The sequence below is a fragment of the Phycomyces blakesleeanus genome (genome assembly GCF_001638985.1).
Source record: "Phycomyces blakesleeanus NRRL 1555(-) unplaced genomic scaffold PHYBLscaffold_8, whole genome shotgun sequence".
Taxonomy (NCBI): domain Eukaryota; kingdom Fungi; phylum Mucoromycota; class Mucoromycetes; order Mucorales; family Phycomycetaceae; genus Phycomyces; species Phycomyces blakesleeanus.
In genome coordinates this window covers 980088-996236 of record NW_017265141.1, presented here as the reverse complement: position 1 = coordinate 996236, position 16149 = coordinate 980088, and the positions used below count along the sequence as shown (strand labels likewise).

General features: G+C 34.4%; 6 protein-coding genes across 6 annotated transcripts; 2 read left to right on the top strand and 4 right to left on the bottom strand.

Annotated features, from left to right (window-relative positions):
* Nucleotides 1-1267: 1267 nt before the first annotated feature.
* Nucleotides 1268-2126, bottom strand: PHYBLDRAFT_13358 (hypothetical protein; the record flags this gene model as incomplete). Its single annotated transcript, XM_018429581.1, has 2 exons — nucleotides 1268-1905; nucleotides 2030-2126. Coding segments are annotated over 2 exons (735 nt in total), but the record flags the coding sequence as incomplete, so codon positions are not given.
* A 200-nt stretch (nucleotides 2127-2326) lies between these two features.
* Nucleotides 2327-4384, bottom strand: PHYBLDRAFT_124181 (hypothetical protein). The gene is made up of 5 exons (XM_018428979.1): nucleotides 4288-4384; nucleotides 3779-3987; nucleotides 3456-3601; nucleotides 3127-3376; nucleotides 2327-3030 (listed from the first exon to the last, which is right to left on the bottom strand). Exons 1-5 carry the CDS (start codon nucleotides 4363-4365, stop codon nucleotides 2487-2489), a joined length of 1227 nt encoding a protein of 408 aa, XP_018292971.1. The 5' UTR covers nucleotides 4366-4384; the 3' UTR covers nucleotides 2327-2486.
* Nucleotides 4385-4814: 430 nt separating this feature from the next.
* On the top strand, nucleotides 4815-5411 carry PHYBLDRAFT_144283 (hypothetical protein; the record flags this gene model as incomplete). The annotated part of the gene is made up of 3 exons (XM_018431184.1): nucleotides 4815-4990; nucleotides 5057-5174; nucleotides 5346-5411. The coding sequence occupies 3 exons, from the start codon at nucleotides 4815-4817 to the stop codon at nucleotides 5409-5411; spliced, it is 360 nt and encodes a 119-aa protein (XP_018292970.1).
* Nucleotides 5412-8639: 3228 nt separating this feature from the next.
* PHYBLDRAFT_144282 (hypothetical protein) lies at nucleotides 8640-8992 on the top strand (the record flags this gene model as incomplete). Its single annotated transcript, XM_018431183.1, has 2 exons — nucleotides 8640-8908; nucleotides 8977-8992. 2 exons carry the CDS (start codon nucleotides 8640-8642, stop codon nucleotides 8990-8992), a joined length of 285 nt encoding a protein of 94 aa, XP_018292969.1.
* A 103-nt stretch (nucleotides 8993-9095) lies between these two features.
* Nucleotides 9096-10107, bottom strand: PHYBLDRAFT_158543 (hypothetical protein). Its single transcript, XM_018433811.1, has 2 exons — nucleotides 9483-10107; nucleotides 9096-9385 (listed from the first exon to the last, which is right to left on the bottom strand). Exons 1-2 carry the CDS (start codon nucleotides 10032-10034, stop codon nucleotides 9191-9193), a joined length of 747 nt encoding a protein of 248 aa, XP_018292968.1. The 5' UTR covers nucleotides 10035-10107; the 3' UTR covers nucleotides 9096-9190.
* Nucleotides 10108-14302: 4195 nt separating this feature from the next.
* PHYBLDRAFT_61028 (hypothetical protein) lies at nucleotides 14303-14974 on the bottom strand (the record flags this gene model as incomplete). The annotated part of the gene is made up of 3 exons (XM_018440735.1): nucleotides 14303-14455; nucleotides 14551-14703; nucleotides 14828-14974. 3 exons carry the CDS (start codon nucleotides 14972-14974, stop codon nucleotides 14303-14305), a joined length of 453 nt encoding a protein of 150 aa, XP_018292967.1.
* Between the last annotated feature and the right edge of the window lie 1175 nt (nucleotides 14975-16149).

Below are 16149 nucleotides of genomic sequence, written 5' to 3'. Positions count from 1 at the left end.
TTTATATACATTTATATACATTTATATACATTTATATACATTTATACACATTTATATACATATATATTATTCATCGAAAAAAGGGGTTCTTTTTACATATATATATGTATATATACATCTTTGCTTTAACCTCTTGTTCTTCAAAGGAGAGCGATTGGGTACTTGGTGGACGTATAATTGGCTTTGGAATACACACCTTTTTTTGGATTTTTTTTTTACGAAGGAAGGGAATGGGATAGGAGGAACGGCAGCGGTTAGTAAAGGATTGTAAAGGATTGTAAAGAGGGAAAGAGCAACAAAAGAATAATTGGTGTTCAGATATATAAATTCAATGGTCAGCAATTGAAGCAATGGAACTAATGGGAAAATAATTCACGGGTGTACCCTGGATCCCGACCCTTTAACCTCCTCTCTCCCTCTCTCCCTCTACCACTCTACCCCCCCTCCTCTTCCCCTCTCCCTCTCCCTTTTTCTTTTTTCCTTTTTTTTTCTTTCTTCCTCCTCTTCTTCTCTTAAAGCCTCTATTTGTTCCAAAATAATCTCTATATCTGCCTCTGATTTCTATCTGACATTTGAAACATATATACATCTTGAGAGTATTTAAAGATCTTGTTTAGCTACAGTCATAACCACCCATTATTTAGCATAGTAATTGACAATCACTAATATCTGTAATCGCAAATCAATAATATAAAAATACATTTTTACATACAATTAAAAAAAAAGACATCAAACAATAAGTTGCAAACTAACGCATGGTCTTACCAAGAAGTCCCTCTTTTGATACTTGTGGCCATGCAAATCCTTACCATTTACGGAGTTGATCTCTTCACTGCTCGGTATAGTGGCGTGCGCAATTTCCAGTACAGAAGCCCACCCACATGCACAGAGCCTATTTTATTTTACTACATGTAGCCATCAATTCTTTGTTCTTGAGTACAGTCAACTTATTTGTATCCAGTCCTCTTTCTGTTTGCTTATTCTAAACTTCCCTTGTTATTTAATACCCGATTTCCTCGGTAAAAGATAAAGAATTACATGTATAGATGTATCTTGATGAATAGATATATAAATATATTAGCTATAATAGACTTCCAGTATATAACCATTGTACATTCTTAATATCACTATCAGCATCATTCGCTTCCCTGGACTGAACTACCCGCCCATCTTTTTCTAATTTCGTCAGGTGAAGTGACACTGTATACTCCATCATCATATCTCCTTCAAAACCATAAATTGCCTGCACTAGATCTCCAATTGTCCAACTCTGTTTCTTGGTATCTGAGTGCATGATGCGTACAATTTGGTCTTCGCGTTGTTTGCGAACATTGATATATTCCTTTATCTTTGCCGGTCCATTCTCAATCATAGTTCCATGTCCAGGATAGAGTCTTTTGGGCACCAGTGCCTCCATCTTTTTCAAACTTGCCATATACTCTGACAGGTCTGAAAATATCACACTACCGTGGCCAAGTATACAATCGGCCGTAAAGATGCTTTGCTCTTCTTCAAACCAAAAGGCACAGTGATCATTAGCGTGGCCAGGCGTGTGTAGGACATGGAGGGTGGTATTTGGATCGACCTTGATTATCTGGTTGTCCTCCAGAGGCGTGAGTTTGACTAATGACCAAGGAAATGAACCCATAAAACTGGTTTCGTCTTTGCCGCCAGGTGGGAGCGGGAATTTGTGGACGTTAGGCTTGGAAAGTGGGGAAGTCAGGATCTGCTCAACTCCGCCCCAGTGGTCCGAATGGCAGTGTGATAAGTAGATGTCCGAGATAAAACAATCCTCGGAGATTGTTTTGAGTGATTGGATTAAGAGGGGCAGGTATTCAGGTCTACCTGCACCACAATCGATCAAAACCTTGCGTGCCCCACGTCCAACCAAATAAGTATTTGTACCTATTTTTGTGTGTGTATGTGTTTTTGGTCAGCCACATGGAAGGCATTAATGAAGGACTACTTTGTGAACATTTTCTTTTTGTCTTTATATATATGTATATATAATTTAATAATAAAATGGCACCTTGGAGAGTCCATCTACCGGGATTCAACCCCATTACTCGCCACACTCTATCCGAAAGACGGGCAAATTCAGGCAATGGCGGAAGACGAGACATGAGTAAGAGAAAGAAAGAAAGAAGATTAAAATAAAAAGCTAAGTGGCAAAATCATAGGCTCTTAATTCTAGGTGCTTACTAGCGTGGGACAAAATGTTAGGTGTAGATCCGTTCTTGGGTATTAATGATTACGTTACATCTTTCCTAATTCTCTCACAGAACTCCTATGTTTCTTCTTTTCATATACACATTTACTCGATTGTTTAACAGATGTTATTGTAATTATTTTATATGAATGATATTACTGTCTTTTATGTATATATCGAAATAAGAAACAAGAGAATGAGGATCAGGGACTATATTATTTTAGATGAAAAAGGGGAATTGCAAGATGAAAAGGTGACCGAGGATTTGGGATTTGGTTTAAGCTGTTTTTTCTGTACTGGGTTCCATTGAAGAGACAGGCAAACCCTTTCTCTTCTTGAGGATATTGCTGATAAAGAACTCACCAGCCTTGTAGCTTGATCGCACAAGAGGTCCACTGGCAACATACTTGAATCCCATGGCCATGCCCTGAGTCTCCCAATGCTTGAATTTCTCGGGTGTCACATATTCATGGACTTTCATGTGTCGCTTAGTAGGTCGCATATACTGTCCCAAGGTAACACAGTCTACGTCTGCCTTTCTCAATTCCTTTAGGGTCTCCAAAACTTCGTCGTCTGTCTCACCACAACCCAGCATGATGGATGTTTTTGTGATCATGTCTGGTTTGACAGCCTTTACGTGCTTCAATACACTCAGTGACTGACGGAAACCAGCCCGACGATCACGTACATATGGTGTCAAGGCTTCAACGGTCTCAATGTTGTGTGCATACACATCAAGACCAGACAATGCCACAGTCTTGACACAATCAAGAGATCCACCAAAGTCACCAGTCAGGCATTCGACAAGAATATGAGGAGCCCTTTAATTAACAAACAAACGAACGAACGAACAAAAGAAATACTCGAATTAATATATATATATATATGTATTGTTGTATACTCTCGATTACACTTACTTGAGTTTGATTTTAGAAATAGTCTCTGCGAAATGGCTTGATCCACCATCAGGCATATCGTCACGATCAACACTTGTCAGGACTACATAATCAAGACCCCATCTCTTGATAGCCTCGGCAGTGTGTTCAGGTTCATGAGGATCAAGTGGCTTGGGAGCACGATTGGTCTTGACTGAGCAGAAACGACATCCACGAGTACACTCATCACCCATCAACATAATAGTAGCAGTGGCAGTCTGATGTTCTCCGCCTAGTATAAATACAGACACATAGACACTTCTTTAGAAACACTCAACTTCTTCACCCCAAAATATATGAATTTAACTTACCTCCCCAGCAGTCACCGATGTTGGGGCATCTAGCCTCTTCACAAACTGTGTGTAGTTTAAGACCACGAAGATCTTTCTTGATCTTGCCAAAATTTTGGCCAGCGGGAATGTCTGTCTTGAGCCATGAAGGAAGACGAGGCTGTTTACTAAAGAGATAACCAAAAAATAAAAAATAAAAAAATAAATGCTAAATTAACTGACCCGGATCGGTATTACAATGCACCCAACAAATCCGGAGAATACCGCCTGCCTTTTCTCTCTCTCTCCCACTCTCTCTTTATCTCTATACATAAGTTTGTATTCTGTGAACACCATTTACTTACAGTTTAGTGGTCTTGACTTTTGTTCCAACAACTGTCTCTCTGAGCTCCAATGCCTCTTCAGCAGTAAGTTTTTGATTCAGACCGGGGTTGATGAATTCATCGAGCGAAGCAGAAGCTTCTTCTGCAGCCAATCTTGATTTCAGCTGTGACAGTCTTGAGCCAGAACTGGTAGAGTCATTGACAGTAGAAGCATGGTGGCGCACTTGATTCTGTAATATCAATAATAGGCGATGAAATCATTAGAAATTATCCATATTCTTTTGTCTATTTTTTCTTCTCTCCTTTATTTAATTATTATTATTTTTTTCGCACGGTTCATCTTTTAAACATTCCGAGATATCGAGGTGCAATTTGTTCGTACACACGCATACACACACACAATAATACCAACAAACCAACCCATAAATCATCTCTTTATCTTTCTTCTTATTGTTGTTGTGTGTGTGTATGTGTTGGTGTTTTTTTTTTCTTAGGAGAGAAACTGCAAGTGAAATGACTTGGATGCTCACCATTACGCCGGCAGAGACTCGAACGGGCATGGTCACAAAAGAGGGCTTTGTGGTGAGTGCAAGGGTACGGGCAAACATATTTTGTATCTCTCTCGGGTTAAACAGGGAAGAAGGGTAGAGTACAAGAGGGAATAAACATCAACCAACATATATATGATAATGAACCTATTGATGGAGGATCTTGTGACTGTCGCTCCACTCTGCCAGAAAAAGATGTCTTTTTTTTTTTTAAAACCAAGAAGAAAAAAAAGTTGAGAATCGCGCACCTATTTTATATATATATTTTATATATATTTTTTATATTTTCTACCTGACCATTTGAAGTGTCACTCCAAGCCCAGACAATACGCACACACTTACTTGTCTACATACACATATACATACATATACACATATATACACATACACACACATACACACACACATATATATATATATATATATATATATATACATCAAACGCATTAAGAAGAACCATCAATAATATACACGCACTTCTACACACGAACACCAAATCTACATCTACAATGTCCAACAAACTGTTTGAGCAATTATATGAAAACTCCAAGCTTCTTGTTAAACCACCTTCCGACAGAACTCTACCATTGATTGAGCGTGGATTATCACAGATTCATATTGAATCAGAACAGATCGCAGAAAGAGTAGCAAACAAAAAAATTGATCCGAAAGTATCATCAGAAGCGTATGTTGGCAACCCAAAAAAAAAATGCTAAAAATGAATTGGGTTAATTAATAAATAGTTTGATAGTCATTACTTCTTAGCACATCACGGCATTAATAGCCAAAAGGCAACACAGTCAATCGAGACTCTTGATACGTCAAAGACATTTACACCTGAAATTAACTACAATGATACCAATGTTGAGGTTGGTTGATTAATATACTGGATTCCATAAATCCTATACTCTTTTTTTTTTATTAAATTATACATACACTTCCCTCCCCCAAAACACCCATCCTCAAACGTACATTTTTACTAACCTACAGAGATATATATATATATATATACATACATACATACATACATATACACACAGGACTTTTTGAGACGAGAACAAGAGAAGATACGCAAGCGCGTTCTGGAAGAGCTTGGGAAAGCATAAAGTTGATTAATGTATACTTGGTTCTCAAAAGAAAGTTTGTTCCGCTTTTTTTTTCCTTTTTTTTTTACATTTTGTTTTCAAAGACGTTCTTTATAAATCCATAATAAATAAACCACAATTCTTTTTTTAAAGAAGTCCATTCAATGATATTGTAGAGCCAGATTGAGGATAAGATTATAGATAATATAATATGATATTTTATTATTTCTCTTATTTTCAAGTTATTATTATCATTAATTTGGTCAAAATACATGCTGGTTTATATGTCTGGATAGCAAAAGGAAATGATTTCGGTTGACCACATCAGAAGAATTTTGTGCAATCATCATATTGTTCGATCAATTGAATGAATGAATGAATCAAATTTTAGGAGCAACTTTATAATTTATTTATTTTTAAAAAGAAAAGTACTCTGAACCAAACATATGCCGTTTGCCCTGAACATTTCGATTGGGGATATGCATAACCTTTCAAGAACTTTAAATGTGACGCATAAGATCATATGATGGCATTGAAGCATATTTACTCTCCAGTCAAGATTATCGATGGATCATTTCAAGCATAAAAATTCATTTGATTTTTATTTATTTATTTATTTGCAATCAATTAGGCTAGTGCTTGATTAAAATATCATTCTTGTGAGAGTAAAGATACTAAAATTATGCTTAAATTCTGCCAGGGTTTACAATAAATATATATATATATATATTATCTATCTAAACTAGGTTTATTTCTGTAGATCTTGAATACTGTCTGTTCTTGATCTTGGTTAATCTCACGCATAGACTGTTTTTTGTAAAGATTCAAGATATGTGCTATAGTAAAGAACAATCTTATGCTGCTTATGCTTTTAAATGGTGAGAAACATTTAGATAAGAGCTAAACTTTTGTGCACACACGCGTATAGGCACAAATTCAGGAATATGTCAACAGTTTTGGGAAACAATGAAAATATTAATCCCAAATATGGTACTATTTCCAAGACCTGATACATGTACATCTCGAGGGTTTGTATACTATACGGTTTTGTTGAATGGGTCATTGCAGCATATCGATTAATAAATAAGTAAATAAATAATAAATAAAAGCGGTAAAGTATGTGATCATCTCTGTAACATCCCCCCTAAAAAAAGAAGCGATTTTATATGCATTTACCTGCATTGCCTCTCATCATATAGACTTTCTTTTGTTTTTTGTTTTTCTGCAGTTTATTCTGTGACAAAGGCTAATCGGCAGATGAAGAATGTTATGAGGTGAGTTTTATCGTTGTAGGTCTAGTCTATCAGATGAAGTTGAACAAAGTTGGGGTCCCAGGCATTTAAAATCGATATAGCGGAGGACCCTGGAAACACTTTGGGATTCTTTTTTAACAATAATACTTATTATTATTATTATTATTCCCACTCTTTAATATTTTATTGAGGTTTGCTCACCTGCCTATTGCTGTTGTACTATAATCTACTGTGTGTTACTGACACTCACCCACTCCTTCAGAAGAGTAAGGGGGGAGAGTAACACATTAGGTAAAATTAATAAAAAACTATAAACACTTGACAAATGATCTGATTTGTTTGTTGGTATTAAGTCACAAAAAAATAAAATAAAAAGTGGGGGAATAAGCGGGGGTGGGGAAGTTTAATGCCAAAAAAAACTTTATATATGATACAGATGATCCATAGTTTTCTTTTTGAACATTTGAATTTCTCTAGTCAGGGCAAGACAGAAGAGGTAGGTTCAAAGCTTCATTATAAATTAATTAATTAATTAAATAAATAAACAAATAGACATTTATCATTGATTTGCTTGTATAATTTCTTTATATAATTGTTGCAGAATATTACTTTTTTTTTATGTTTATTTATATCGGTTCCTGTTGTATTCTTGCTAGTGATTTAAAATAGTAAAACAACAGCAACAATAAAAAATGCCCACGTTTTGTAATTGTGGAGTAGAAATTGATGGACACAAAAAGCTGTTCTTCCCTGGGTCTAAAAAAATAGTAATAATAGAAAATGTGATTTATATGTTGTATTGGTTAATCTAAAAACAATCAATATCCCGCTTGGCTTTGTATAAAAGAAAGGCTCGTGCACTGAATTAAAAAAAGTATGACGATTATGACGGTTATGATGAATGGAATTCATTGACTCAGACTCTAGCCCATACTTGACTTCCAAATGGCTAATGGAGTTGATAAGAGATCAGTTAGTTTTAGCGTATGTGGCTTGTATCAACAATACTAACACAGATTAAATAATGATTTATTTATTTTTTAGTTTCAAATATAAAGTATGTATAACAAAGCAAGCAAAAACAAATCAAATGTTTTACAAGTCTTCTCTTGGCATATAAAGCATGCTTGGAAGTGAGACTTCTGAGTTGTATTCTGAAAAATAATAAGAATAATAATAATATTGGTACAAATGGAGGCACTGAATTAAAATGGTAATAAAGTATCTATCTGGCGAAAGAAGTTGGTGGTTGTGGTGGTGGTAGTGGGGGGAGCAGAGGGGTTTTTTTTTTCACTAACTGAATCGCCTTTTTCCGGCATGTGACAGTGCTCTCATAAAGGGTAAATCCGGAGACTAAATAGGAATTTTTTGTATGTAAAGCTTTGTTGATAAGGTGTTCTTATTTTATATTTTATATATTTATATATTTATACTATTACTATTTGTTGTTATGGATACAAACCCTGATAGAATATGCTATCAAGAATAATATATAGAGAAGAAAATAAAAGAAAAAGATAAGCTAAAACGAAATAAAATAATAATATTATTCTTGTTTCCAAGGTGATTTTTATTTTAAAAATCATAATAACGAGTTTCCATGGTAGCTTTCTTATGCCCTAGTGTATCTCAATAGCAAATAACAACGGCTGATTATTGCCATGCGCCACACATATCCAAGTGGCGATGAGGCCGGAAGGATCGGCTTCTTCTAACGAATCAAGATTTATTTATGAACACATAAATAAACTAGAATAGAATTTGATTTTTGGAAGACGGGGGGTGTAGAGAATCTTTAGAGGTTTTGTAGACTGGCTATTGGATACTGATTTATTTATTTCATTATAACACTTCCGATCTCGTCGTTCGGAGTCTGACCCTCTGTATATTTTATTTTTATTTTTATTTTTATTTTTTATTTTATTAAAGATATGTCTATATAAAGGCTTGGTAGTCTTGAGTTCAATTCTCTAAAATATTACACTCTTCTTCCAACATGACTCACTTCCCTACCGACCTCGACCCTCTCTTCCTTAGGGAACATCATCTCAGTCTCACCAGACAACAGTCAAATTCTTCAGATTCCTCAAATTCCTCAAATTCTACCATGAACAGTCATTACAAAGAAGATGATCATGATACAATGTCAGATCATCCCATCCCTCGCATGCCTACTCTTCGTCAATTCTTCAAATCCGCGACTGCTACAGATCACTCTAGTCGAACAAAGACAGAGAACCTCAATAGACTTGTATCATTTTATTTGTAAATCATCATCATTTTGCTTTCCTAAACCAAACCACACACTTGATAATAATCCCTCTTCCTCCAAGCATTTTTCTCATGTAAATAAACCTCAACCCACCCACACGCATCACAATACGCATCACACATTTTACTATGTTCTACTATACTATTAAATATTATATATATATATTATATTATTGTCTTTACACAAAAAATACTCATTTTATTATATATAAATAATGATATTAAATACTTTACACATATACATTTCTATAATTACAAATACTATTTATCAACTTTCTATTGATACCCGTTCATCATCATAATTTGCTCAGAAGCTAGTCTACCTGATGACTGCAGAACAATATGATGTACAATCCTTTCAAGCATATCTGCTAGTCTAATATTTTGGCCATTACTCTTTTCTTCCTCAAGCCCAACCATACTAAGCATATTTCTAGCTAACTTATTAGCCATACGATGCTCTCGTTTCAACTACAAAATAATAATAATAATAATAATAATAATAATAATAATATAAGCAATTAAGATATATATAATATACATATATAAAAGAAAATAATAGTCCAACCTTGTCAATCTCATGTTCAGTCAGTTTTTGTACTTTGACTAGTCTGGACACCTGAGCTCTGTATATTTCACCTTGCTCCTGATCTTGGTATTCCTTTTGCTTCATGACTTCCAAAAGAGCCTGACACTGACGCCGTTTGTCAATCTCATTTCCAAGACGTCCCTTGATCACCTCAATCTGGCCTTGCAATCGATTTACTCTAGACTCCTTTTCGTCTTGGATTTCGCTCATCTTATTTTCCCAGTGCTTCTGGTTAGACAGAGAATCAATAGACATCAAGGACTGGAGATCTGCCATCTTGTCCTTCCACGAATGTTCTAATTCTCTGGTCACATTCTGGTGCTCTCGCTTCAATTGTCGTTTGAGATCATCTAATGCAGCCTGATGTTCAATTTTCCACACTTCTTTTTCGTTATCAAATTGTTCTCTAAGCTCTCTCAGGGTTTCTGTATGCTCAGAGTTGAGATTCTGTATTTGCGCTTCGTGCTTCATAGCTGTCATCCGGCTCTCATACACCAGTAATTCCTTGACTCGTTCTACTTCATCCCCCATAGTCTCATGTATTCTCGATGTCTTCTTTTGGTGCTTTTGTTTCATCAGCACAAGTTTGCTGGTCAGCGAAGTGATCTGTGCTTCTTGACTGGCCAGTTTTTGATGTGCTTGGTACAGTTTGTCCTGAAGTCTTTCAGGCTCATCATCTTCATGGTCAATTTCTGTCGAACTGTGTCGGTAATTAAATTGTGCGTGTTCTGCTAAACTCAGCTGTTGCTTGTAGTGGGATGCTTTCGTTGCCCACTCTTCCTTTTCCTGTTCTCTATTGGATCTTTCTTTGGCCAGTTCGGATCTCAGTTGCTCCATTTCCAAAAGCTCACTTTGACCTCCCACAACTGCTTGGCTTAGCTGAGAGTTCTCGGCGTCTTTAGCCGTAAGTCGTTCCTGTAGACTTGCCAAGCGTTTTTCGTGTTTGTTTTGTTCAGCTTCAAGAGTCTTGTCATACTGTTCCCGGAGATCCCGAACTTCTTCTTCATGATCGTGCTGTTCTTTTTCTAATTGTCTTTGAAGGTCTTCAATCTATATACACACACACATACACACACATATATATATACTTAATATTATACAATTTACATAGCAGGATCTTAAGTTTGAATTTACTTGGACCAAAAGTCGGTTTTCTGTGTCTTCCAGGCGTCGCTCTAGGAGAGTTTCTTTCATTTTGACTTCTCGTATTAACTATTATTATTTTTAAAATAGTAGAAATAATGATATATATATATCGGAACCATTCCATTTAATTCAAGGTACGTTTTGTTGAGTAACCCAAGATAGACCTTACACTAGCTGTATTTTTTTCGTAAATAATTTGGTCCTGTTCGACCTTTCTTTCCAGAACTTCCATGCGTTCGCGATATTCTCGACATTCAATAAGAACCTTTTTGTTTTTGTTTTTGGTGTAAAATATATTGAACAAAAATAAATAAGTAACGTTTTAATGTAATATAAAATATAAAATAATATTCGGTCAACCTACTGTTGCTCGTTCGACCTCCCAGTCATGAACAGGCTCCGAAGGCCCAAGAGTCATACTCCTTTTATTATTGTTTGTCACTTGTAGCATATGAATAATAGACGTTGGGAAAAGAGAGAAAAGAAAAAGAAGAATTAAAAAAGTAACCTGCGTCTTATTTTATGAATAGCCAAAGTGTCGTACCAAGTGTGACGTTGCACTGACACTTGTATTTTTTTTTATTGTTAAGGATGTACAGGATATGATGCCAATATACATCAGGGTTGGGTAGCTAGCCCCATATTAACTCTAACAAATAATTAAAAAAAATATACCTCCATACAAGACTTAGAAACAAAGTGAAAAAAGGAAACACTGTATGAGTGGGATTTTTTAAAATATGAGATAAAATTGCAGGAAACTTGTTGAATTATATTTATATATGAGTTTTGAAGGAAGATGCGCTATAGTAAGAGAGAGAGAGAGAGAGAGAGAGAGAGAGAGAGAGAGAAATGATGCATTGAAGACGACCAACAAATACAATAAAAATAATTCATCTTTTTAACCCTTTCTTTTTTCGGGGGTTTAAGGGTTGTTTTAAGGTTGATTTTTTTTAATTAAGCACTACTTTTCTATCTTCTTCTTCTTGTTTATATGTTTCAATTGTATTATTATTTCTTTCAAATTTGTTTACTATCGTTAGGCAGGTTTGTGCAAATTAATTCTTTTTCTTTACTTTGCTTTCACTTAACCAAATATAGACACAGAGAATTTTTATCACAGGTGCTCAGGGAGTAGATTGCTCGAACGACACAAATACCTCAAACGACCAATTTTGGAAATGGTACGGATTTTACGAATATAGACAACAAGATACTCTAATGAGCCGGTGTCTTAGTAAAGCCTATACTCAGGAGAATTAAACTTTAAAGAACATACTAAATGAAATATACTTTATTTTGGTTGTATTATATAACTTTCAACGCAGATTTTAGTAAACTAAAGCCCTATAGATATCATATTTTGACTAAAAAAAAAGATATACCAGCTTACAAAAGAAATAGCAATAAAATACAAAAAAAATACGCTTCTCACACATAGTGCTGATGACAAGCGAAATCAAATGCCCTATATGATCATCAAAGATACTTTGCCTTTGATAAAATTACAGGCATATTTGTTGTGGACTTTAAGAAGCATGTGCCTTATTCAGGCTCGAAACCCTTTAAAATAAATCAATCGAGATGTTTGTGTAGTTCAAGCAATGGCTTTTGTGAGCACCTCTGATAAATTAAATAGTGTTGATGTTGACTTATAACTTGCATATTTTTTTATTTTACTTTGAATGTTTCCCGTTATTTTATGTTATTAATTTCTTTTTCAATTATATTACTATTAGTATTTTAATCTTGTTCACTGAACGGAACAGATATATAACTTAATGTAGAAACATAAATTATGCTGGTAAAGGAATTACCAAGCAAAGCATTGACCATTTTCTGCAGAAAGCTCGCTCTACCACCCAAGTTATCATTCGAAGGAGTTTTTCGCGCATAACCTACTATTTTGTAGCTATTGCGCTTCAAATATCTAAGCGACTTTTGACAATTGATAAATAGTTGCGAATTGCATCTAGTAGATAATATACAAAGAGAAATATTAGCCATATATATTAACCATATTGATTTTTAACCTTAGAAAAGTATATATCATTCATGACATAAAGTTCTCTTTCTCAAGTTTTTTTTTCTATTTTCTTTTGCGTTTAAGAATGCCAGCCTATTGTTTGAGCATCATATTGCCAACGACTGTGCTGTTCGTTCGTCAAAAACCGATGTATGTTTAGTGACCATATCGAATATGCTTTTTTTGAAGATAGTAGTATTTTATAGTAAACCTCAATAATATCTGGGTCTTTATCACAGTACACATTGTTTATAAATTGAGCTACTTGTATTCCAGTTTCTAAAGGTAAAAGTTATCTTCATAATTTAATTTTTTTTATTCATTTTAACTTACAGAATTCGTATCTTTTTCTTTTGCTTTTTTCTATCTATCTTGATATTTGGTTAAGCAGTACTCATAGGACTTCAAGTATTTACAATTGAGTGAAATATAGACTCCACAACTAAACTCTAGTTCCTTCTTGCTATTGAACCTGTCAAGCTAACAATATTTGGAACCATTACCCGCCAGGCACACGTACACCACACACTTATACAGTGTAAAACAGTGTAAGTAGGAGTATGTCATTTGTTAGACTAGTTGAAAGCAAGTTGACTAGAGGTGTAATCACTTTCTGTTTAAAAAGAATTATTAATAAAGTTCAATTATTGTTGTATATTTACTATACTCATCAGAGAGGATATCATAGAAAATCCAAGACTAGTGAAATTATATATAAAAGAAACTTTATACCTAACATTGGAATATATTCCTATGGCCCGACTACATTAAGATTGAAAGCTATCAGCGTACAAGAAGTAGCTACAGTATTTTGACCCTTGACTGCTGATATTTTCTGTAATTGTAAGATATAGTTCACATAGTCCAAGTATAAAAGAAACAAAGGTGATTTTGTTTGTGGAGTTTTTTTTTAATAGAAAAATAATTACACTTGATAAGCCCTCTTGGTTAATTATTTATGCTTGTTGTCTTGCTATTCTAATCAACCCAGTCATATTGTAGCATTTTCTCGCCGGACACCTCCTAGGTTCATATGGCCGTTCCATTTCCCAATATGTAGCAGTAATACATACATATATATATATACTTTCAATCAGTGTAAACGCCATACAAAGAAAATCAGCCAAGCTCTTGAAGATTGGTTGTTTGTCACACGAACTTAATATCAGTTACTTTATCACAACAGAAATTGTAATCATCTGCGCTTAGATTTACTTTCATGTAGAGAGCCACATTGCTGTAAACCCATCACGTCTTTATTTAAAGAAAAGGTTAGGAAAGGCTAGTTTATTTTACATAAGTCTAGAGTATTATGTATACTATGTGCATATATACTTTCGCCTACCTTTCTATCTTATGACTTTCGAAATCGAATACTGTATAAACGTAGCCTTTTTAAAGAATCGAGAGTTATAAGCGTTGACCATATCCACAAAAAAAACAATAGCCAAAAAGAAAAAGAAAAAGATTGTTGTAGATGGTATTATAGTCTATACATTTATTATTATTACAATTATTTTTGTTGCTGTTGTTGCTATGCGGATGAATGTTATGCACCTTTAATATTAAACCTTCCAGTTGTTGACCATATGTAAAAGGTCTTGGATCTGGAGTCGTTTCTTTACTCTCAATCGTATTGTTCCATAGGTTCGCCTTCTTCACCTTCTTCTGCTTCCTCTTCCTCAACTTCGTCATCATCTCGTGGCAGCGTAGTTATGATAATATTGAGCATATTTTCCAGATCGTCTTCAGAGAATCGCTCTTCGCACTCTTCAATGATCTAGAATATCCAACACCAACAAAAAAAGGACTTTTCCGTTTGCAAACTTGATCGATATATACATACATACATATATATTTTTTAAAAAAAATTACCAAGTAAATCTCAACTGCGCTCTTGGGTCTCAAATTAAGAATCTGAAGCCTTTCTGCCCGAGTAAGTTTAAAAGGTTTAAGAGCATCCAAAAAATCCTTTAGTTGAGCAGGTGTTTGAGTACTGCAGGGAGAGGTCTTCAAATATTCGGTCACCTAATTTGATATTAATAATTAATACCAGAAAGAAAAAGAATTTTTAGCATGCGTGTTGTCTGTGTATATGTGCGTGCATATATTTTGTACATGTCTACATGTCTGCAAGTGTGCATATTCTTACTTCAAATTGAATGGTGCGTAAATTTTCAGGATATTCAATCGAGGCATCATTCCGTTGGAGTTCTATTTGTATATTCTGGCGTTCATCTAATAGTGCCATGACTTCATAATTGCTCAGCAGAGCAGCACACGCATTCGTGATCTTCATTGATGACACTCAAGACATTGACAGTTTATTTTTCTTGTTCTTGTTCTTGCATTTGGTCAGCCGAAAACAAGTCACAATAACACTGTACTGATACGTAATCACATGAGTTTTTTTTCTCTTTATAATAATAATAAACCCCCCTTTCCTCTCAATAGCTTATAAGATAGGTTATATATTTATATGCAAAGGTGGTAAGAATATGCTGTGATAAAGATTAGTGGGTTAAATTGTAAGCTTATAAATGGAATTAAAGTATCAAAAAAAAGGATAAAAAGCAAATTGGGAGGTAATTTGAAACGCTAATCTTAGGGGACCGATATTTTCTGATGGGAGCCAACGTTTCGATCTTACCAAACCACCTAAATATGAATATATTGTACCTTTTTTTTATAATAGACAAAACTTATATATAGAAATTAATAAACTCCCATAAGGCTTTGTAGGATCTTAACTGTATTTTTTTTTCTATTTTGTTAATTATTGAATACTTTTTTTTTCTTCTATTGAAAAAACCTTCTACGATTAGACCTTTTACTTTTCTACAATTTTTTTTTAAAAGTGCAACCAAGAAAAGGCACTTTTGTTCCAGCCAATAATAGTCATTTCTGAGTTTTATACCTCATTGTATAAAATGTGTGGAGTTACACGGACAACTTTATTGTACTTTTTATGGAACCGGGTTTACAATCCAATATATGTCCTCTTCAAAAATTGTCTTCATAAAAGAAAGGTACACTCACACTGCTCAAAGTCCAATAATTATACCTGTTTTCTAATGATACATATGTAATATAATGGAGCTACTTTAATACAGGTCAAGATAATGTCTTTAGTTAAGTAGAGATAAAAGCACTATATTGAGTACACCATTTTATACTTACAGTTTCACACTACTAGTGTACGTCCTGTAATATATATATATATATTCATATATATGTGTGTGCAATAAAATAGCTACATATCATACTACTGTAAAAAGGTATACCCTTACAAGAAACGTCCTCCCTGATACTGAAAACATCGTACATTACTAATAAGTTGCGTGTCCGTAAGATCGCTAGATGGCTACACTATTTTAGCAACATTGATTTTTTGGGGATAAACAATTTATTATCGGATATTTAACAAAGCCTTATTTAAGTGGTGAATATAGTGATATTACCTCTTTTATACAC